At 34.2% G+C, this 24910-nt stretch overlaps 1 protein-coding gene, 1 long non-coding RNA gene and 1 other non-coding gene across 6 annotated transcripts; 2 read left to right on the top strand and 1 right to left on the bottom strand.

Annotated features, from left to right (window-relative positions):
- Positions 1–9857: 9857 nt before the first annotated feature.
- LOC132621807 (uncharacterized) lies at positions 9858–10587 on the bottom strand. Its single transcript, XR_009575695.1, has 2 exons — positions 10473–10587; positions 9858–10141 (listed from the first exon to the last, which is right to left on the bottom strand). It is a non-coding gene; the product is annotated as an uncharacterized LOC132621807 (long non-coding RNA).
- A 4887-nt stretch (positions 10588–15474) lies between these two features.
- LOC132627037 (uncharacterized) lies at positions 15475–24695 on the top strand. 4 transcript variants are annotated; one of them, XR_009577752.1, is made up of 4 exons: positions 15475–16892; positions 17251–17873; positions 19604–19625; positions 24301–24695. XR_009577752.1 is itself a non-coding variant. In XM_060342095.1 (3 exons), the coding sequence occupies exons 1-2, from the start codon at positions 15578–15580 to the stop codon at positions 17838–17840; spliced, it is 1905 nt and encodes a 634-aa protein (XP_060198078.1). In that variant the 5' UTR covers positions 15476–15577; the 3' UTR covers positions 17841–17873; positions 24301–24695. The 4 variants fall into 4 exon arrangements, 1 of the variants encoding a protein (XP_060198078.1); XR_009577750.1 differs by having other exon boundaries at positions 19552–19625; XR_009577751.1 differs by having other exon boundaries at positions 19511–19625.
- On the top strand, positions 17040–17136 carry LOC132629636 (small nucleolar RNA Z103). Its single transcript, XR_009578397.1, has one exon. It is a non-coding gene; the product is annotated as a small nucleolar RNA Z103 (small nucleolar RNA).
- Positions 24696–24910: the final 215 nt, after the last annotated feature.

Here is a 24910-nt window from a genome sequence, read left to right as displayed (position 1 = left end):
CCCCCTTTTTTGTCAACTGCTACCCTGTCTGTCTGTGATATGTCTGTGACTCAGTACTTTGTTTCCTTCTTTATATATTCATGATAAATGAGAAACTGATCGTAAAAAATGTGAATTAAGAGGTGCTGATATTTTGCTACGGATATTAGTGTTTCTGCATTGTCAATACGATGAATATGAACTGAAAATGTGTGCCTGAACACCATAATACCCCCTGAACTGCTGTGGTTTAGTCATTTTAGTTACTGTTGTGTTTAGCTTAGTTTAGGCAGTACTGGATTCTATTGCTGTGTTTGGTTAGTTGGTGTTCTCTGACTGTTTTAACTAGTATATGATGGTTTGAGGCGCTTAAGCATTGAAACTGTTTAATATTCTCCATGATAATTGAGGTCCAAAGTCAATTACTATTTTATAAGTTTAAATGACGTGTATGTGTTTCTATTCCTTTCGTCCATCTTCTGCCTTCTTTTCACGCTGGGATTTTCATAATACATAGGAGAGAAGTCTTATGGTTGCCTAAAATTATTCACGGTTGTTGATCAAAATACTGTCTGTTGGCACCTTAAATTTGCTGTTGATTCTGGTATTGTCAAAATCAGAATGGGCTCAAAAGAGTTTAAGCATTCAAAAACTCAAGTTTAGCGACTTTAAACTTAGGCAAGTGACCCGTTGAGTTTTGTGAATGAAATGTCTGCCATCATATGTTCAATCGCCTTGTCATATGTATCTGATATGGATTCCCATACTTAGTTGACATTCTAAAACTATTACATGATAATTCATTTGATTCATGCCTTGATGAGTGACCTACAAGATCTAGCAGTTATGTTAATTGGTAGCAATTAAGTCTACTTGCTAGTTAGAGATATATTCATCTCACCTTTCTTTGTTGCTAATCTGGAAAATGTTCTCATGAATATTACTGAGTGTATGCTGGATTTCTATGTTTGATTATTGCAACACACGCAATGCACTGGTTCGGGTACTTGTTTAAATAAGACTGTAGAGTATATATATATTTTCTCTTACCTTTACTGGGCAGCAGTTTATTAGATTATTGTGTTTGGTTTTATTTGAGTACAATCAGTCACTAGAGTTGATGATAAAATAGTTAACTTGTCTGCTGGGTTAGTTGATAACTTGCGTGCTAATTGATTCAAGCGGCCCCATGAAATATGTTATATTTCCGCATCTATTCAGCTTTACATGCTAGGTATATTTGTATCGATTATGTATATGTATGTATACGACGGGTATACTTTAGCCAATACATCCTTATGAATGTATATGCATAAGATATACCTAAATATACGCAATATATACACAATCTACTGATCTGTTTTTGAGTGTATATTTCATGTGTTTAGTTTTATTCATTGATTATGTATTAATCATTTTCTTTTGTTTTTATGCATGACCATTGCATACGAGTCTGAGAGACTTGTTCTTCTTCCGCATATGGCGTTGGGCTAAAGCCCAACACAACTCCTCTCGAGTCAGCCCCATATAGTAGCAACCAATCCGCAGCCAAACAAGGAAATAAAAATCTGGGCCAAAACCCAATAGGCAAGGCAACAGCAGCAACATATAAAACTTGCTACTGGGCTGAAGCCCAATAGCTGCCAACGGATCACAGTAGTCCAAATGGGCCAAGCCCATTTACATTATATCTACCCCTCTATTTTTATTTTTTGTGTATTTAACGTATGACTAACATTTGTTTGCTAAGTTAGATAAACCTCAATGACATTAAGAGTTTTAGTTTAGTAATGGGTAGTTAATTCCACAAATTACATTCACTTCTATTTTTAAAACTATTCATAATATCTATAACATTTATTTGAGTAATTGACTTTCAAAATACATGCCTACATATCTTCGGGTTAAAGGAATCATTTTACATTCTCACTAGCTTAGGAATTTTAAAACGTAACTAACACACAAAATATGAATTCAATGAACATTTTCAAAATTTACCCAATTATATGTATTTTAGCCGAAAGTGGTCAAATAAAGTTAATAAAGAAAGAGAAAGGAAACCCGCTTCTTTTACATCCTATTTACAAAACAAGTCTAAATTTTCTACATCACAATATTCATACAATATAATCTTTACTTAAAATTCGCGTTTGTTGAATCTCCTCTACAAGTATTATTTTAAACAATTCCATTATACTTTCGTTTAAAGCTTTAATAACATGTATAAGTCATATTTTTAAATAGCATCGGAAATACTCTTTTATATAAATTTATTACCTTCTACAAATCTTGTTTTTTCAAACAATATTCCTATATATTATCTATAACTTTAGTTACATTTACAAAGTTATTTTCTTTCTTATAATACTTTATTTACACTTAGCCTAACTAATCATAAGTCCGGTCGGTTAACCATTGTTAATAGGTCTTAAAGGGTGCCTAATACCTTCCCTTTAGACTAATTGAACCCTTACTCAGATCTTTTGGTTTCGTAGACTTTACAATAATATCAACTTTAGATAACTACTTTAATAAACTTTAGGTGTCCTAATTCACCGTAAATAATAAGGTGGCGACTCCTTAAAACAAACAAAAAACAGGAATCACCAATATGTCGTACTTCTAGTTTAACTCGGTTAAAACGGGGTATGACAACCATATTACAAGATATTTCATGAAATCATGTTACAAGTTATTTCGTGAAATCATGATTACAAGTTATTTCACGAAAATCATGGGCTTCTTAGCCAACTATATCATGTTCATGTTTTTTGGGAATTGCTTAGTTAACCGAGAAGGTTCAGATAGCCTGAAACTACGTTGTCACCGTAGGATAAGGGTTGTCAGCAAGGAGGCAACACCTTCATTATGCAGTTTGGATCCTTACATGCTTATTATAATTTAAATCTCATACCCCTGGCAAGGTGTGAGTGTTCTCCTGGTAGGACGCAAGTACCAGATCATGTTGTCGGTTATACTATATCGTCCCCCACGTTACAAGCAGTTTTACATACATGTATTTCCATTGATTTACTGTTTTCAGACTTTACTCACGTTTCATGCTCATGTTCAAGTTACATTCAGTTTCAGTTCATGTCCTATACCTATGTTGTGCCATGTTCTTCATTTCAGCAGGTTTTACATACTAGTACTATTCACCATGTACTAACGTCCCTTTTGCCCGGGGCCTGCACTTCACGATGGAGATACCGGTTTTCAGGAACATACATCTGCGCAGTAGGATCACTTCAGATATCAGCTTATTGGTGAGCCCCACTTCTCTCGGGGTTCAACATGGAGTCTGCATTAGTATTCAGTTTATGGTAGTCCAGGGCCATGTCCTGGTAGTTAGTATTCAGACATGTTTTAGAGGTTTCATAGACAGATGTTAGTTCACAGAGTCAGTTATGCTTTTATGTTTGCAAACTATTATGTTTTCATGATATTTTATGCTATGAGATAACTTCAAGACTTTATTCCGCAAATTACATTTTCATGATTCATTTAAAATTGCATCATATAGATTATATTGTTTTGATGCCCATGTTGACAAGCAAGCCATGAGGTTCGCTCGAACACATGCAAGCAAGGCCCGAGTGCCGTGTTACGCCCAGGCCATGGTTCGGGGCGTGACAAAAATGTTTTCCTTAAAAATAAGTGGTTTTCTTATTTAATTTTTGGTGTTTGATAAGTATGCCGAAAATATCATTCCTAAAACATTTATAAATAATCTAAGCAGGGGTGAAAATGGACGAGTAGGGTGGAGGTGGGGGTAGAGTGTGTTGGAGGGTAGGGAGGAGACGATCAATGTGGAATGCAGTTTACCAAACTTGTTTCTCTACTTTTACGAGAGAAGTCATTTTCCTTATTAAATTTTTAAGGAAAGATTAATTATTTTTAAATAAGCAATCAAATATGGAGATATTGAACGATATTCACCTAACACTTCCTAAATTACCATTGTAGATTTCTTATTAGTAGATTTCCAATGCTCATGAGAAAGGCAATGTGTGTGTGAGAGAAAGAATTCAGCTTAATGAGTTAAATAGGATAACACTGGAAAAAAGATATGGGGGAGATATGAATCACATGATCACTGGAAGCTGCAGAGACAGTTGACCAAGCAAAATATAATCAACTACCATTGCCGCTAAGGGTGGAGAAAACTAAATGAGGCAATCAATAAAGGAGGGATAAAAGTGTTAGGCACATTATATTAGAGTGCACCAATTTCACATCAGATCCAACTGGTATATTTAACGTGTATTCACATGATGAATATTTTGTTTTTGGTCTGATAAGTGATAACTCACCGTTTTACTTTTTATTTTTATTCTGGCTTGATGGTGTCTATTGCAGAGGAAACGTGTATAATTTTGCAAAATAAAATAAGATATGCACATGCTATACATTATGGATAAAATTATCATGTACTTATTTTTATATCTATTTTATAAGATCAATTAAATTTTACTTGTATCAATTAAATTTTACGCGTGATCTTTCTTATTTGAACTATGTGAGAAGTCCTACTGCCTTAATCTTTAAGATTTTAAAATCAATTCAAATTTTATCTTATATAAATAATTTTTTATTTGAACTACGTAATATAACTATAATTCCTTCCAAAAATTTAGTAAGCCAAAGTGTTAGGTTTCAAATTCCACCAAAGGGAACCTGTCACGCCCCGAACCATGGCCTGGGCGTAACACGACACTCGGTGCCTGACTGCATGTGACCGAGCGAACCACATGGCTTGCTGAATCATCATGAGGCATACATGAGCGAAAATATAACGTGAAATGCATGATGAGCTTTTGTAAAACACAGTAAGTCATAATATTAAACATAAGTACTTCGTTAAGTCATGAATGCGGACAATATCATAAATGAGCCAAACCGGCTAACCGACTCTGGAAGTCTAACATGACACTTGTCTTGTCTATGAAACCTCTAACATGAGTTTGAAACATGTAACATACTTGTTGGGACAAGGCCCCCAGCATACCTTTAGATGCAAAACTAAATAAAGAAAGACAATGTCTAAACCCTGCATGAGATGGAGCTCACCAATAAGCAGAGGCATTGTCCTATAAATCCGTACCTGCATCGTGAAATGCAGGCCCCGGGAAATAAAAGGGGAAGTCAGCACATTGAATGTACTGGTATGTAAAGCAACTGAATGAAATAAACGTGGCACATGAAAGTAACATGATAAGGGCGGAAACCGAAACTGAAACCTGGTAATGAACATGAGTATCTGACATGAATATGAATGCATATATAACATGAGTAAAAGCATTTTATGTTGGGAGAGCATTAATATAACCGACATGTGACCACCACGTTAACACGTGGCGTCTGATCTCTGCCCGATCAGCTAAGCCATCTTGTACCTTGCCGGGGTACAAGATATGAACATGACATGAATGGATCCAAATCCCTCAATGGGGAAAAATATAAAGGTATCGTCCTAACTGGGCGGAGCGATCCTTATCCTATGGTGGCAAACGTAGTTTCAGGCTGTCTGAGCCTTCTCGGTAATCTGCGCAACTCCCAAAAACATGAACATGATATAGTTGGCTAAGAAGCCCATGAATTTCATAAAACATGACTTGTATTAAACATGAGTATCTTGTATCATAGCATGGATATAATAATATAATATAATTGCATGAAAACTTGTAGACAGGTAGGATATTTATGAAAATACGCATTACATTTAATAACTTGCACGTAGGAACCCATGGAATGCAAAGTATGGATTTTCATGGATTACGAACAAATTCTCAATAACCAAAAGGGACTATTAAGAATACAATAACGAAGTAATCATACAATTATAGCATATCATGGCACATGTACTTAGGGTTATCATGAACATGGCTAAAACCCTAGTTTTGGTGTAACTTGTATGATCATGGAAGAACGTGACGTGGGGAAGAACAAAGATGTTCCCACACGTGGATAGAAACTCTACATACCTGGTAATGCTCCAAAACTTGAATTAAAGACTTGAACTTTAAAGAAGATTTCCAAAATCTTGAAACTTGAGATGAATTTTCTTGAAAATCCTAGGTTAGGAATGATGATTTCTTGTTTAGATTACAAGGATACATATTAGAATTGACTTGGAATGATTAGAATAAGCTTACCTTGGTGTTCTTGATAATGGGAGAAGATAGGATGTCGTTCTAGGGCTTGGGGGTGTGAAGAATGAAGTAAAAAAGCCTTAAAATGAAGTTTTAAAATTGCTGTTGGACCTGTTTTACGCCCCATTTTACGGACTGTAAAAGATTTACGGTCCTTAGATCCCATCGTAAATCAATTACAGTGATTTGGGCTTTCTGGACCAGTTTTACGGCCCAAATCTACGGCCCGTATAAATTTTACGGCCCGTAGATTCCACCGTAAATCGGCAAAACACTGTTTTAGTAAAACGGGCATAACTTTTTGTACAGATGTCTGTTTGACCTCTATAATATACCGTTGGAAAGATATTTCAAAGATCTACAACTTTCAAGAGGAAATTTTCCCAAATTCCTTACAGAATTTCCCGTATACTCATTTTAAGTGAGACATGGTGCAAACTCACTTGAAAACACGCTCCGTAGGGTAGCTTCTGACTTTCCTTTGCTCAAAAACTCTTCTCATGTCTTGATTGGTTTCAAACACCATTTATACACTACTCAAATTAGGTTCATTATACCCCCATCTTACGAGTCAAATCTTATCCCGAATGCACGAGGTGTTACAGAACCTAACCTAATAGAGGAAATAGGGATTTTCCTTGATACGAAAGAGCTAGATCAATAGTTTATCTAGGATCAATTCCTACTCAAGAGTTTTTAGTAATGGAAACCAAGGTATCCAAAGAAAGCATCCAAGCGTGAATACCTTCGTTTAAGAGAATATTTTTGGTGTAGAAAGTGTCTAATTCATGATCAAACGATCGTTTTATTTACCTAAAGCTTAAAGAATGTAAAATTACCATATCAAGTCAATGAATATTACGTGTCAACAAGAATTTCTAGGTGTGGACCAGTGTCAACAATTCATCATGGAAGAAAAGAATCACTAAGTCGAGATTACTAACTAATACTATTCTAATAAATTAGCTCCTTCTTATCAAAAAGGAGCTATTCCTACACATATGCTTGCTGCTATGAGCCCTCTTAAGGGCACCCTGAACTTAAGGGAAAAAAAATTTTGCTAGATTTTTCTGGGAATTCTCTGTTGAAAAACCAAGCATCATTGGAGCTCCTCGGAAAAACCTTGCTATCCTATTTTGGAGGGTGGAGTTGGTACTAGGAATATGCAGGGTGTTTGTAACACTCTTGCTACCAAGAGGTGGTGGAATTTTAGGACAAATGAGAATTTTTGGTATGATTTTCTCAGGGCTAAGTGCTGTGTTAGAAGGCATTATGTTGCTAAGAAATGAAGGTCAAGCCAGTCCCATGATTGGCAAAAAATGATGAGCATCAAACAGAAGGCTAGAAGAGCATTATATGGATTGTTATTAAGGGTGATGTTACTTTTTGATGGGACAATTGCACTGGCGATAGTCCATTGTCCAATTACGTTCATAATGTCCCTAACTCTGGTAAATTAAAAGTGAATGAATTCAAATAAGATGGGAGTTGAACTATTGAGAAGCGTAATGAACTTATTCCAGCTAATTTGATTCGACATTTTAGTTTTATTAGAGTTGGTGATTCTTATCTAAATGATATTCCCATTTGGAATGATACTAATGATGATAATTTCTCTAACATGTCAGCATGGAATGTTATCAGGAACACAAGGGAGAAAGATGACTTGATGAAGCAATGCTGGTACAAGCACATCCCTTTCAAAATTTCATTTTCGGCTTCGAGAATCATTAAAGAAAAATTGTCATTTGATGAAGTGCTGAATACATTTAGAAAGCATATTGTTTGTGAATGTTGTTGCTACAAGTCACCACAAACAAAGACAAGCTAACATGTTTTTTATTGAAAGTGAAGGAGCCAAATACTTCTGGAACTTTTCGGGTGGGGGGTGGGGGTGGGGGGGGGGGCTATGGCCATCAGATATCATAGCTCTCCAGTTTGGACCTTTCTTGATAACTAATGAAAGCTCAGGGTCAAGAATAGTGTCCATGAACTGATGATTCAAGTGATCCCTGTATTGGTATTGTGAGAATTATTTAAAAGCAGATGCTCCCGTAAATATGGAGATTAGAGGAACTTTTTGTACAGTAAATGATCCGTCAAACTTATTGGAATGTTTGATCGGGGGTAATGGTTACATTTGAGCAAAAATAGGGGTGATAGGTCGTTCGTAAAGTTAAAGTGTGAAAATAATTTTTTCGAATAATTTTAAGAGGCAACTTATGTATTTTCCCAACTCGGAATTATGCCTGCCCAAATCAAGCTTCTAGCAGTTTCTATCAAAACTAGTGAAGTTTTTGGAGAAATGCACGGGCCCAACACTAGACATTAATAGGTAATGGTTAATATAGGGATAACAGTTGACAACAATGGCTACAACAGAAACTGGTAAAGATATAAGTCTCCTCATGAATTGCATCTAGATGAATGAAGCAAAACATACATTATTAGGTGTTGCTAAGAAGAAAACTAAACACATCACATACCTTCTTGGTTAAAGTTAACATCAACAAATTAATTCTTATACTTGTTTATATAAGTCATTCTTATGATGATAATTTCTAACCGAACAAAACAGAGAGGTCCCTTCTGTAGAAATCGTCGAAAAGAACTACAAATGAGTAAAAAGTGTCACAATCTATGTTATCCATATTTTGAAAAGAAAGCACAAACTTGCATCAAATACCTCTCACTTAAATCCATGAGCAACTCTCAAACTTCATAAAATCCAACTCATCATTGTGCATAAAATGATTAAGTAAAATCTACCAAAAGAAGAGGTCATATCAATGTTACAAATGCCACCAGAAAGCACAAATGAAAAACACACAGAGTTACCAAAATATAAGCACAAACTGCCACATGTGTGTCTTTTTTAAAGGGAAAAAACTCTACTGAAGTTACCGCATTCTAATAGGATTGAAGTTGTTGATCTAGAAAATAAAGGAAGAAGTAGCAGAATTACTTAACAACCAGTAATTTCAGGTTTGATCTCATAAGTGATGGCACAGGAAATACTGCATAAAATGGGAAAAGGTAGAGAGTAATGTAAGCATGATGTTAAGAAAAGCTTTTTTAATAATTTCATTAAGGCTACGCACTACAAGAAAGTGGAGATACGACGACACTTTATAAATGTCGTATTACGTTGTTTAAATGTCGCAAATTCGTTTACCGACATTTAATTTACATTTGAATCAAATGTCGTAAATTGCTGTGTCGGAAATTTTCCGACATTTAGGTAAATGTCGGTAAGAAATAAACGACATGTAGGTAAATGTCGGTAAGAAATAAACGACATTTATTTATGACATATTTAAAATGTCACTTAATTTTTCCAACATTTAGATAAATGTCGGTAAGAAACAAAGTGACATTTATTTACGACATATATAAAATGTCACATAAAACTTCTGACATTTAAATTAATGTTAGTAAAAATTTTATGACATTTACTTGTGGTCTTTATAAAATGTTACATTGAAATTTGACATTTTGGTCAATATTATTAAAACAAATTTATGACATTTATGAAATGTCGTATCCACATTTATGTGAATGTCAAAAATTAATGACATTTTCACAAATTTTGCCAATGTCATATTAAAATTTCAATTAATGTCGATTCCATATTAATAATAATCACCTATTTAATTTATATCATGATACATATTTATATTCAATTTGGGCGTTTACAAATTCCAACTTTTACAAAAAGGTAAGATACGTAAAATAAATGTTTTTTTAATATCATAACCGAAGAACAAAGTAGCAAATATAGAAGTACTTTACACAAATTAACAAATAGAATGAATTGTTCTCTCAAGTAAACACAAATCTAACTAAATCATAAAAGATAAATTTAACATATTAACTATGTTAAGATCTCTCCTAACTCGAATAAATTTCCTTAACTTCCAGAATGATTTCTGCAACAAAACTTTGTGAAACCACCTCTTCACAAGTCAAGCTATTCGTTGTCAATAATTGATCTCACTTTCTTCAAAATGCTGCACAAGAAGTTCACATAAAAATAAATAAATTATAGCCATATAATATGATAAAGAAAAAAGTGTATTATTGCATAAAGAAGATCCACAGAGAAATCCAATCCTAAGCCCCACACCTGCAAATGCATTAAGAAATTCGCTACAACTAAATCAATCTTTGAACAATAGTGTATTATTAATATAAAATCAAACAAGAAAACATTTGGTGCAATTTATGCAAATCTTCACTACAATGAACACACAGAAAAGAGGGGGAAAACGAAATATAAACGAAACAGAAGAAGACATTAAGAAAAAGAAGCAAAGGCTATTAAGAAGAAGAAGCACGCACCCGATAAATTGATGAAGAGAGCCGCTTAGTTCCGTGTAATTAAAAAGAGAAAACCTAGAATTAGATTTGAAAGTTAAAAAAGGGGAGGATTCCCCCAAAAAAATTAAAAAGAAAAGGGCACTTTGCCACCTTAGCTTTTGGTGAAAAATTGGAAATTTAAATTCTCTAATTTTTAATCCACAAACCAAATAAGGTGTTGAGAAAATTAAATACTTTACCAATAATTAAAAATCTTTTGGCAACGTTAATAATACATTGTTGCGAATATATTTATACTTTAATTTATCTATGTACCCATAAAAACATTGTAACAAGATTAGAATGTTTGAAAAGAAAAAGAAAAAGGCTCATGGCTAAAAGGTTTATTATACAACATAACTAAAGCTTCATTTGTTTTTATTAAGATTAAGATGTGAAACTGAATATAATTTGAATATTAAAATATGCATTTACATTTAGATGTTTAAATTTGAATATTAAGATCTGAACACTAAATAATTAAAACTCTATATTTCCAACATCTGAATTTAAAACTTGTCTTTACTTAAAATTTAAATTAATATAAAATTCTAATAAATACTAAATTATTTAATACTATTATTGTAGAATTCTTACGTCAAATTTGAAATATTTAAATTCTCAATTAATTTTAAATGCATATGTTCCTTAGATTTTAATTCTTTATCGATATGGTACAATTAGTTATGGATCTATTAGTAATTTTTCAATAATTTTTGTGTAACGCACAAATTTTAATACTAATTACTTTTAGAAGAATCAAATATTCAATAGTTCTGTTTTTATAATTTACCTTTTAACTTACTTAAACAAATAATTTTAACCACATTTTTAGTTCCAAACTCATTTGTTATACAGTCAACCCCCTCTATAATTGTCATTGTTATTACAGCATTTGACTATTATGACCTGATTTTTTCTGGGACCAATTTTTCGTGTTATATTTAACTTCTCTATAACAGCATTCTACCTATAACAGCAGATAGCAGTGCCTTATAGCAGTACACTCTTTGTAAAATTACCTCCTTTTTGCTAAAAGTTTGGACAAAATTCTTCGTCAATTCAAGTGTGATATTATTAATAAGAGACTGGAATTTACGAACAACCTACAATTGTAGAATTCTTACGTCAAATTTGAAATATTTAAATTCTCAATTAATTTTAAATGCATATGTTCCTTAGATTTTAATTCTTTATCGGTATGGTACAATTAGTTATGGATCTATTAGTAATTTATTAGTATTTTCAATTTTTAATTAATTAGATATGAAAATCTATTGAGATTTTAAAATTAACAAGTTTATTGTTTTCGTTTGTATGTAAAAAGTACTAAAAAATAATTATTTGCGTACTTTTGTTTATAACAGCTAAATAGGATCTAAACATCAGATGTTAGTATACATACATAACAGCATCTCACTATAGCAGCCATGAAATTTTTGAACAAACGTTGTCGTTATAGAGAGGTTCGACTCTATATTATAGTTATATTTATGCATCTAATAATTTTTTTCCCTAGAGTTAAATATAAAGAAGGGCAAACGCTCAAATATATATCCGAACTATACGATTTAGAATAAATTTACCCACCGTTAAAAGTGTCTCCTTTTTACTTTTGTTATTACCAAAATGACTCACTTTTGCCCTTTCGGGCTAACGACAATATCATAAAGGGCAAATGTAGATCATTTGTAAGTTCAAGATGGCCAAAATACCTTCAATCTCTACCATAGATGTCAAAGAGGAAAGAGAAGAAGCCCGGAAAAGAGCAAAAAAGAACATAATCTTGGACACGATAAACAAATAAAATCGTATCGAGGTTCTAATTGTACAACTTTGGTATGATGTCCTTAGAACTTGGATTCATGTAGAACATCGCACCACCATATGAAGATGGTCTATAGGGCAAATCTGAATCATTCGTAAAATCATAATTAAGTTAGGATTAAAGGAAAAAAGAGTCTACGTTTAATTAATTAAATTGATGTACTTTGGCATGTATTTTTACTTTTTAAAAAGTTATTCATAGTTAGTGACTTCTTAATTACCTTTCATTGGATTTAAATAAATTGTTTAGGGTGCAAGGTTTAAATAAAATTGCCTTGAACTTTGTGAATTATCTGAATTGGTCCTTGAACTTTATGAACTGTCAAAATTTTCCCTTTATATATGTTGTTGCCATTAGCCCATAAGGGCAAATTTAGTCATTTTGATAACAATGAAGGTAAAAAAGAGATACTTTCTCAAAGGAAGCTAAATTTGCTCAAATAGTATAGTCCAGGGCAAATTTTGGACCTTTGCCCTTTAAAGGGTCAAATTAATTTTAAAAGATCTAGGTTTCCAACATTAGATGTAAATGACGGTAATTAGAGACTAATAGTATGACATTTGAAACAATTAGAGACTAATAGTATGACATTTGAAACAATTGTCACAATATATTCGACATTTTTATGAAATGTCACTGCTTTAACGACATTTACATCAAATGTCGTGAAAAATGACGACATTTTGGACCAAATGTCATGACATATTCGACATTTGTATCAAATGTCGTTATTTTAACGACATTTTCGCTAAATGTCGTTAAAAACAATGACATTTTGCAACAAATATCATTATTTTAGCGACGTTTTACACCAAATGTCATTGTTTTTATGACATTTTTCACCAAATGTCGTTGTTTTTACGACATTTGGCATCAAATGTCATTGTTTTTATGACATTTGTTCATAAATGTCAAGAAATTTTTTATTTTCCGACATTTATTTCAAATGTCACCAAATAAATGTCGTCGTATCTCTACTTTCTTGTAGTGACGTTATATATATAGAATGGTTGTCATTGTCCTCAACTGTAGATGGTCTAATTAATACTTTGACATAGTTAGAATTTTCACTTTCAGTTCAGCATCCACGTATGACAACACAACCGGTTCATACCTGAAGTTGAAACAAATATAAAGCTTTCTTCAGACTTCATAACCCTCTAAAATTGCTTCTTTGACCGCTCTAAACTTTTTCCCCTTTGTTCCTCTAACTGGAGTGGAAACCAGTGAGTTTCGCCTCATCATCAATATTTAATCAAGGTCATAGATTTTCTAAATCTTAATTCTTATGTTTTTTATTTAACTTACTACTCCTACTATATATATATATTTTTTGATAAGGTACTATCCTAAGTATTCTGAAACTGTAGTTCAATTCGTAGGAATTAAAGAGAATCAGTGAACCCCTAGTAGTTTATGAACTTAGGTTGCAATAACTTTTTTTTTTTTGACAGTTTCCTCTCTAACACTATCCGTTTACCTCTCTGACAGAAAATGACTACTCTAGGTTTAAACTAAAAAATTCTAGGAGAAATTGAGAGTTAACTTATTCTTTATATCACCATATACAGTTTTATCTTTATTTTCAAACCATCAAAATATGTGATAATGTTGATATTGTTAGAAAGCACGAAAAAAAAAAAAAAAAACCTAAGTAAAGCTTTAAGATACATTTCTGAACATTTGAGTTTGCATTTGAATTAAAGAGGAATCCATAATGCTGGGAAGTGAGAAATATTATTACCAGAGGGGGAGGCTTGTCAAATTAGAATCAAGTCTCCTATTTCTTTTAGTTGTAAATCTACTCCTATAGAGAGGGAGAGAGCCCAACTCTTCTTTATATTTTTAGCTATTGGTGATTCTACCTCTTGTTTGAATATTTAGATTCTATAATTGCTTCTTCCATCTCTTTTTAGTTTGTATTATACTCTCGTTTTTGTTTGGTGAAAGCATGTATGACAAAAGTCAAATCACGTTGAATGAAGTGGAAAGAAATAGATTTGAACCAAGAGAGAAAACTGAATATAAATTGGAAGCGAAAATGGGACAAACAGCTTTTTTCAACTTGTATAATAGAAGAATAGCATCAATAAATATGAGCCCGTTTGGATTGGCTTATAAGTTGCTTACAAGGTGTTTTCAGCTTTTTTGAGTGTTTGACTGATCAGCTTAAAGTCATTTTATGCTTAAAATAAGCTTAAAAAAATAATTGGGCCCATTTGACTTAGCTTATTTAAAGCAGCTTATAAGCTGAAAACAGCTTATAAGTCAAAAAAAAAAAAAAGTTAGACTACCCTCAATTTTTTTTTTTTTAACTTATAAGCTGTTTGCAACTTATAGACTTCTAAGCCCATCCAATCAGGCTCTAGAATAGAAGAAAAGAACGAATCCCTCCATAAACCACTGTTACAGTCCATCCAACAGAAATCTGACACTTTGAAAGAGTGCAAACTCAATGAAATAGAGAGATTCAACATTGAAAAGTGAAGAAGAAAGAGAAGCATAAATCGAAATCGAGAAACCCACCAAAATAATATAATTCGACTTTGAAATTGAGAGTTGGTTCAAGGGAGAGTTTTAAACAAACGTATTTATAGGCATTTTACTAGTTTACCCTTAAATATTTTGCAATCCCTTAAATACACCTGTTCATATAACATCTGCCAATATACAAAATGACCAAAAATTCTATTAAAGTACTCCCCGTCTCAAATTATTTGTCGTGTTTCTAAATATAGTTGTCTCAAATTTTTTATTATTTTAGAAATTCAAGAAAAAAATCATTATTATTTTTTCATTTTACCTTTAGTAATAATTATTCTTGCAGCCTACAAGCACCCTAATTATGGTCATACAATAAACATTAAATCAAGAGAGTTTATATTTTAAAACATAAATAAAAATCAAAAAATCAAAATTCATCTTAATTAATAATATTTTCATAAGAGCTATGTAAAAGAGAAACAATTCATACAATATAATTTGAGAATTAGTAACTTAGTTGGTTGACTATTTAAACTTTCGCCTTCAAATCCCACATTGTAATTCCATCTCTATTTTTCATTCCCATACCCCTAAGTAATAAAAACAATTTTTTTTTTTTAAAAAAGAGAAGGGTAGTAGAATTTTTTTTTTCTCTTTGATTAAAAAGAGTTAACTTTTTGGTGACCACCTTCATCCATAAACTAGCCGTCGCTGCTCACTCCCAAAACCCTAAACCACAAACCCCGTCCCAAATCAACTTTCAAACCCTTAAAAAATGGGAATGAACCTATTTGACGGTGACGATGACGACATTGAGAAGCTCGACAATATCGAAATCAACGAGGAATTTGCTCGTCGCTACGAACACAACAAGAAAAGAGAAGACTTACAAAAACTCGAAGAGTTGAAGAAGAAAGGCGTCATTGATGACGAAAGCAACACGTCATCTGAAGATGAAGATGAAGAAGAAGTTGAGGATTTGAACGGTTCCAGTAATTTAAAGTTCTTTGATGGTTTACTTAAGATTAAAAAAGGTGATCCTGTTGTTTTGAATAATAAAGATGCTAAATTATTCGATTCTGATGATGCAACTGAAACTGAAACAAATCCTGAGAAAAATAAAGAAAAAAAGAAAAAGAAAAAGAAAAAGCCAATGTATTTGAAGGATGTTGTATCTAAGCATTTAATAGAGGAAGGTCCCGAATTCGGAAACGATGAGGAGGAGGAAAAAGGGGAGAAGAAAGTGAAGACGTATAACGAGGAGCAAGACGAGTTAAGAAAGGAGTTTTTAAATGCTGTTAAGGAGGATGAGGAAGAGGATGAGGACTTGTTTAAGGTGAAAGAGACTGAGAAAGATGACAATGTGGAGGAGGGCGATACGGAGTTTGTTAAGAAATTGGATGAGTTTTTCGGGGAAGATGACAAGTTAGACGAGGACACGGTGTTTTTGAAGGATTTTTTTAGGAAGGAGATGTGGAAGGAAGATAAGAAAAGGAAAGGGGATGATGTAGAGGACGCGGAGTTGATTTCGGAGGATGAGGAGGAGATTGAGAGACAAGAGGATTACGAGAGAGAGTTTAACTTTAGGTATGAGGAAAATGCGGGTGATCGAGTGTGGGGACATTCGAGGAAAGTGGAGGGATCGGTTAGGAAGAAGACGAATGCTAGGAAGTTGCAGAGGGATAGAAAGGAAGAGAGGATAGCGCAGGCGGAGGAAGAGAGGAAAGAGGAGTTGAAACGGTTGAAGAATTTGAAAAAGAAGGAGATGAAGGAGAAGCTCGAGAAGATTAAGGAGACCGCCGGGATAGGTGATGACGAGGATTGTTTGTTGGATGTGGATGATTTGGAGGAGGAATTTGATCCGGACGAGTACGATAGAAAGATGAAGAAGGCTTTCGGTGATGCTTACTATGATGCGGATGATATCGATCCTGAATTTGGAAGTGATGAGGATGAAGACGTTGAGAAGCCGGATTTTGACAAGGAAGATGAGTTACTTGGACTCCCTAAGGGATGGGATAATGTGGACGAGCCTCGTGATGGGTTTTTATCAACTAGGGAAAGACTTCTCAAAACTATAGAGAATGAAGGTACAGAAGATATTCTGATCCATATACTTTAAATGCCTTTTTACTTAAATTTTGTTAGAGTTACCCTATGGATTGTGAAAATTAAATCTTTTGTGGATTAGATTCTTAACCCAAAAAAAAAAGGATGATTTTTGATTGAATTTGTCTATGTATGTGATGATTATGTCCCCAGGTGATTGAAGCTGAAATTACTGACTGTATTTTCTCCTTTGAGGGAAAAGCCAAGCCAGATATTCTGATCCATAAACTTTGATGCATTTTTCTTAAATTTCATTAATGTTACTATTGATTCAAAAACTGTTCTTTTTCTGGTTTAAGCGTGAACTTAACAATATTAATTGAATTTCATTGATACTAGGGAATGAAGGTGATCATGATCAAACAACAGATGACAATAAAGGAAGTGCAGATGAAGAAGAAGAAGGAGGTAAGCGGAAGAAGAAACGGAAGCGGAGTAACACAGTAATGAAGGCTGTTAGAGAAGAGCTAATGGAGGAGTATTATAAGTTGGACTATGAAGATACTATTGGGGACTTAAAGACAAGATTTAAGTATAGGCCTGTCAAAGCTAATAGATTCGGTCTTGCTCCAGCGGAGATGCTAATGATAGAGGATAAGGAGTTCAATCAGTATGTCTCTTTGAAGAAGATAGCACCATATAGAGAAAAGGAATGGAAGGTACCCCGTATTAAAGCGTACGAACTGAAACAGGATCTTAAAGGAGGAGTATCACATGTGCCAAAATCTGACAAGAAGAAGGCAAAGTTTGGTAATAAGGAAAAAATTGAAAGTGAGACAGATGATAGGAAAAGGAAACAAGAGGAATCTAATGGAGATACAAGCAAACGAAGTAGGAAGCGAAAGAAACAAGCTGAGCATAATCTATCTACATCAAGGCTTAATGCATATTCTGCCAACCCATCAGTGTCAAGCAGCAAAAAGAAGTAGCAGGCAGTTTATGGGAGCAGCTTTGTATTACGGGTAATTCGTTAAGAATTTATTTGGGCATGTTTGTTTTCAAAGTGGTTTGTTTGAATCATATTATTTGTTACAGATTGTTTGTGGGTTATGGCGAGAAAAAGCTCAAAGTGATCCTTTAAGTTTTGAACTTTGAATCAAAACAGTCCGTCTAATACAACCTGCTGCCCAAATTGTCCTTTCAGTTTCCATAACTGGTGCACTTTTGATCCTGGATTAATATTTCTCTGTAGAAATAACAGAGTACTCAAGTGAACTGTTTCCCATTAAATCGAAATAAAAAAAAAAATTCACTCTAAATTCTAATTGGAAAAGCACGTTCACTCTAATCCTTTAAGTATGATCTTTGAATCAAAACTGTCCGTCTAATACAACCTGCTGTACAAATTATCCTTTCAGTTTCCATAACTGGTGCACTTTTGATCCTGGATTAATATTTCTCTGTAGAAATAACAGAGTACTCAAGTGAACTGTTTCCCATTAAATCGAAATCAAATTTTTATTGACTCTAAATTCTAATTGGAAAATCACTTTAGCCCTAATGAATCAGTCCCTTAAATCAGAACGCCCAATCGAGCAATCTTGCAGAATAATTTTTCGATAGACAAAGTGTTCTCACCTATATCTCTCAGGTGTTGCTCACCTGCTATTGTGCTCTAACGTATCTTACTAGTACAGTTTATTAGGAATGCAGTGTAATTTTCTAAAAATGGACATTTATGGTATATTGCATTTCTAGGTCAGTTTTGGTGCATGTAAAGAATGTTGCATGTGCAGTTTAGGTAAATGCAGTATTTGTTTTTAACAGCTGTTCATTTATGTCGAGACTGAAATACTTCTATTAAGTTTTGGTGCATGTTTAGGTACCCAAAATACTGTTGTTTTGGTGCATATTCTGGTATAGTTCTGCTGCTATTTTGATCCGATGATAGGTGCAGTTTTGCTCTAAAAAATGGTCCAATTTTAGTGATGTTTGGCTCTGCAAATTTGGGCAATTTTGGGAAATTTTGGGATGACTTAGCTCCCTATATGTGTTACATTTCTGATGTAGTATGTTAGTGTAGGATTTTCCTATTCAACTGGTTTTTCTGGCATCAGAGGTGGTGCAAAACTGTTCTAGAAAGAGTAGGATAAAAAAGGTGATAAGCAACCGATTTTAAAGTTAGGGAAGGTGTGCAGTTTATGCGGCTGTTAGTTTTACCCGGAAAAATTAAAACAAGACTAAAAGTGCACCACCAATAGAAACTTAAAGGACCGTTTGTGCACCGCGTTATATTAAAGGGATGATTTTGATTCACAGCCAAAAGATAGAGGACCATTTTGAGCCTTTTCTCGGTTATGGTTGTCTAAATATGCTATAGGTATGAACATTGTAGCTAATATTCTAAATGGTATCTTTTGAGGATCAACCACATCATGACTGTTTTATACAATTTGTCAACATTTGAAACAAACCATAACTTCTTATTTATGACTTCATTCATTTACTTTCTTTATATCTAGGTGTTATGTTCAATTGATGAATGAATTTAACGTATCAAATGACTCTTGAGAAAGAAGAGAAGTGAAAAATAGTTTGGTCCGTGGGTAATTATGTGTGTTGTTTCATGAGGTTGATTAATTTTTATAAAACAATGTAGGTTCTTTTCCTATTCTTGCTGAATCCCTAAAGCATTTACAGTTTGTTGTCTCTGTTTCATATTTGACCCGGCGTTGTCTATTGGGATTCCAAGCTGTTGAAAACCTGTATCTAAGGTGCTTAACCCATTTCCCTTTCATTTCTAGTTGCTAATCTATAACTTGATCAGTTGTCCTCTTTAAGCTGTTGATCTGAATAATAAAGTTTTCTCTTGATCTGTTTTCGGCTTCAGCCAAATAAAAGCTCTACCATTTTTATAAAAACAAATAAACAAATACAAGCTCCGCCAAGTAACAAAAGCCTTTCATGTGGTTATAAAGTTGAAGTGAATACTTATCCCAATTAGTAGCCGTGATGATTCAGTGAGTGGGGTTATTACTTATTGCATAATTAGATCCTATAACTGTAAAACATCTGGAGTAGGACATAGCATTGCTGCTGACTTTTCCATCCATACCTTATTTCTCGGGCATGCCACCATTTAAGCTGTTTGTTATATACCTGGGCCCCGGGGGAAGGTAGAAAATAATCAAAATATTGGTGCTGTAATTGGTTAGTTATATTTCCTACCAGGTCGCTATTGTTGGCAGTACGAAAATTGGATAGTCTGATAAATCAATCTACACGTTCAATCCCAAATTAGTTGATCTGACTATATGAATAATGGTTCCATTATGTAGACGGTATATTTAATTGATGAAAAATGTTACAGACTTCCATTTAAGTTTGTGCTGCCTTTAGGTAACTGATAAAAGGTGAGGATTTTACTTTATGCACTTCTTTTATTCTGTTAAGTGGTAGATCGACTACAGAGTACCATCAGCCAGCAGCTCTTTCTTCATGCTAGAACTTCACTCAGATATTGATTATGTTGAGAGTTCCATTCATCGCAAGTTAGAACCTATTAAGGCTGTTAGGATATTATGCTCTACTCTTTAAGGGAGAACTATCAATAAGAAAATGGTCTATCTTTACATTCTTGTCTTCACTGATTTTTACATTATCCTTTGGCCGCTTCTCCATGAGCTGGGCTACCTATGCATAATTCCCTTTCTTGTTGTTTGGACCTGTGTTTCTGCTTTGGTTATCACACTATTTCGTCGTTGTTACTGTTCTTTTTTCTGTGTGGCATGTACTGCTTTCCATATCGCATTATTTCGTTGTTGTTACTGCTTTCATTTCTGTTTTCCCTTTTTCAAACTGCTTTGAGATGCTTTACTTGAACGGAGGTCTATTAGTAACAACCTCTCTATCTCCATGAGGTAGGGGTAAGGTCTGCGTACACTCTACCCTCCCCAGACCCCACCTGTGGGATTACACTGGGTATGTTGTTGTTCTTGTATTGTATTTCTGTTATGTGGAAAAAAGTGTGTCGGGATATAGTCTAGTTGAAAGTTTCAAGTACATTTGTTTCATGGTGCTTTGTTTTGGAAAATTAATAAGGCATTTAGGAAGTTTGAATATCATTAGTTGCCCAATAGAATGGGAGAAGGGGAAAAGTATATTTGTACGTTGTACGTATATTAGAGGTGAGTAGCTATTTACTTTATCAGAAAAAAGAGTTGGGTGACACAGCACTTTATTAAAAAATGAGGTGGGTAATGAATTGAGACGAATCAATTATTATTTGGTAAGTAGATTTGCCTCAATTCATTTACTTTACTATAGGGTCAGTTTTCGTTCTGTGCAACTCTCATGGACTAAGGGCTTCACTCTGGCATTGATTGCAATTATGAAGCAAATTGCTGATTTACAACTTAGATATCTGGGAGTTCATGTTGTAGCTTTTAAAGATGCAGATACAATTCATGTATGCACCTTAGTTTGGAAAAATATCTGAATTGCTGAAGTCTGCTGTCAGGCTTGAGGACATTTATCCATTTTGGAGGGGGATGGGCAAAGAAAATATATGATTAATATCTTCTGTGTCCTCAAGCATACACGTGCCTTTTTAAGGGACTTGTTTGTTGAGTAGTAGGAGCTAAGTGTTTTAACAGGAAGCTCATGTTTCTTGGACTTTTGCAAATTCAATCTGCTTCTTTTAATAACTTCTACAAAGACTGTTGAGAGGAAACATGTAGGTGGATTACTCATCCATTCTCCAAAAGAAAAAAAATAGCTGGGTTACTCATCTTGATCCTAAAAACAAAAGGGTTTTGCTATGTACATTGCACCTATTTCATGGGAGTAGAGAAGACAAGTAGGCTTAGGTAAGAGTTGTTCTTCAAAAGTATCAGACCCTCTTGCAGCAGATAATCTGTATCTTTCTCCAAGAAGTCTGGCCACGATTAATGATTTTGTGAAGAATTTCATTAGGCTGGAAAACGTACTTAGCCTACATTCCAGTCTAGTTATTTATCAGAGAGACAAAAGGGTGCAGATCATTTTGGTAGGAATGTGACATGAAGGGCTTGTTATGATGAATTCTTAGTATGGTTACTGCAAAATGTGCCAAAAACTTAGTATGAGAAGTCCATATGGCATCCTTCCCTCACCCAAGAATGTGGTCTAGCGGTTGATAATTGGAATGAGAATTGTCAGAATCATCCCATAGGGATTAAGTGTATGGGCTATTGGGCTATAGTCTCCTTATATATTCTTGAACTATCATTGCCATTGGAGCTTAGCTTTTGGAGTTGAGTTAGGTCGACCATCTATTTTCTTAACATAGTACCAAAGCAAACCCGTCTAATGTTGGGCTACCAATATTAGGTCATCCATGTTATGTTCCTTCAAACTCAATATGTGCACCCTTAAGCGTGAATGGAGAGTGCTATGCATCCCATATGGGTTAAGTGTATAATGTCCTAATATGGTCTTGGACATTCCTTGCTACTTGAGTTAGTTTTTGGGTCTGAGTTGATAATGTTTGTTCTTTTGAAAGAAACCATGAGAGACCAATGCTCGAACCCTAGCAGAGACTAAAAAGGTTAAGGTGACTTTTCCCATCTGCTGGAGTCTTGTTGGTAGAGTTACGTATCCACCTATTGGATTAGTGGAGGTGCGCACAACCTGAATATCACCTTTGTAAAAAAAGAAGGCATTCTTCCTGTATTCAATTTTCATACGGGAGTCCCTAAGTGTATGACTACTATGTTTATTTGGCTGGCATCCCAAAAATGGACTATTTTGATCATAACGAATTTCAAGTGATCTCCCCACCCCCCACCCCCACCCCCCGGCCCTCCTTCCCCCTTTTCTTACTGAGGGGAAAGAAAAAACAGAAAGGAGAATGAAGCACATGCACCGCTTCTTTATGGCATATAAATGTTTTGATTAGAATGACGAGAGGATGAGAGGGCTATCTAAATAAATGAATAGTTCAATGATAATTCATGTCATCAGATGGAATTGCTTGGGTTGTAGATTTAGGTCTGTTCATTCCAAATCCTGTAAGTGACTAATCATCCTTCATACCAGTTGATATGTTCAGCTGACAAATGCTTTAGTTATTTCTTTTCCTTGAGCTCTGAAAATTTATTTCTGTCAGATTGATGATTGGCTGGATATACTTTAAATCCTTTGAACTTTCTTAGGATATAGATTCTGATCTCTTCATAGTTATCAGTTTCAACAAAAAAAAGAATATTCTGATCTCTTCGTTACGAATCCCATATATGTTCAGATGGTGGATGCTTTAGTAATTTCTTTTCCTTGAGCTAATTTTTGTGAGATTGATGGTTGGCTGGTTAAATTTTAAATGCTTTGAACTTTGATTGTAGATGTGTTCTCTTCATTGCATATGTAAGTGATTAGCCATCCTTCATACCAATTGGTGTGTTCAGATGGGAGATGATTTAGTTATTTCATTTCCTTGAGCTCTTGAGAAAATTTGTCAGATAGATGATTGGCTAGATATATTTTAAATCCTTTGAATGTGCAATGATTAATATGTAGTGAGCTTAGATTTTAAGAATGTTGCATCCTAGTCCTGAGTAGATCGACTCTGCTGATGCATTATTTATCTAGTTTCTTTGAGCTCTTAGGAAAATTTGTCAGATTGATGATTGGTTAGATATATTTTAAATCCTTTTTGGTTATTTAGTGAGCTTATATTCTAAGAAATGTTGCATCCTAGTCCTGATTCGATGACTCACTGTTATCCCCATGGGAGAAATACCTCAAGTTCCCTATAAGGCCTGTAAGTGCCCACTACAGACCAGATTCTGTCAAGTGCAGAAGTCCGCCGTCATCAGTCTTCTTCATGAGATATTCTTTGTGCCTGGTCATCAGTCACGCATTAATCTTGTCATGGTTTTGCTGAAACGTTTTTATCATTTCTAGCTGCCTCCCAGAGGGTGACTGGCTGGAAACTAAGAGCGTCTGATATATGGATGGTTTTCATTTTATGTTGATCTTATGTTGCACATGAGATGGTTTATGGTTGTAATAATTGGGTCGTTCACTTAGTGTCTTGGGCTCAGATCTTTTGTGATAACCGGACATAATTCTGCAAAAGCTCATTCTGGTTGTGGTTGTTCGGTTCCATCTTGTTCTGCCTTTTCTTTTGGGGGGAGGTAGGTGGGGTTGGTTTATTAGGATTCAAGTAGAGCTGTGGATTAGATGGCTCTTTCAGTCAGTACAGGAGTCTCTTAAATTCTCGTACTTCAATGTGTTTGACTTCTGTTTTTCCGCATTTGCTTGCATGTGTTGTCTGAAAAAAGAAAAAAAAGGTGTGATGTAATTACTCAGAAAATTAGTTCTCCAGTTTTAGTATGCGTGCATATTGAGATCTTTAATAAATATCAATGGAAGCTTGGTCTTACTAACATTAGGTTTAAATGTATGCAGGTTGTTCGTCTTGGTGATCAATGAAATCTCGTGGCGACAAATATAGTCTACTGGGAAGGTCCACTGTGGAATAGAGTTTTGCAGATTTAGCTAGATGATTGTATTTTAAATTGAATCTGTTAGAAATTGTTTTGGTGAACAGTGAAATTGTCATAGTTATGGATCTTCCAGGGTGGATGAGCCATTACAATTGAGTTAATATAAACTTCTTTAATTGAGATTAAAGGATGTCCTCTTTTTTGTAGGGTTTCTCAACCGTGACTTCATTTCATTTTTCTTTTTCTTTAGTATAATTGTTTCAGAAACTTTATGAAGATTACTGACTTGAGGAATGTAGAATAATTTCATGTAGCAATTAAAATTGTGCGAGTTATATCACGTGAACAGTTGCTAAAGACATTTAGTGAGTTGATCAAAGTAATTACTTTTGAATGTGTAGTGAAAGTTTGGATGTATTATTGAGTAAAATTAATCTTGCCTTGATCCGAGGGTCTATCGGAAACAACCTCTCTACCTCCAAGGTAGGGATAAAGTATGTATATACTCTATTCTTCCCAGACCCCACTTGTGTGGGCTACACTGGGTATGCTTTTGTTGTTGTATTGAGTGA

The sequence above is a fragment of the Lycium barbarum genome, chromosome 2 (genome assembly GCF_019175385.1).
Source record: "Lycium barbarum isolate Lr01 chromosome 2, ASM1917538v2, whole genome shotgun sequence".
NCBI lineage: Eukaryota > Viridiplantae > Streptophyta > Magnoliopsida > Solanales > Solanaceae > Lycium > Lycium barbarum.
This window is presented reverse-complemented; position numbering and strand designations above follow the sequence as displayed.

Bases quoted from the DNA above. Each gene is read 5' to 3' on its own strand.
- LOC132627037 (XM_060342095.1), top strand. From the start codon at position 15,578: ATGGGAATGAACCTATTTGACGGTGACGATGACGACATTGAGAAGCTC. The intron at 16,893-17,250 runs GTACAGAAGATA...CATTGATACTAG, and splicing joins CAAAACTATAGAGAATGAAG to GGAATGAAGGTGATCATGAT.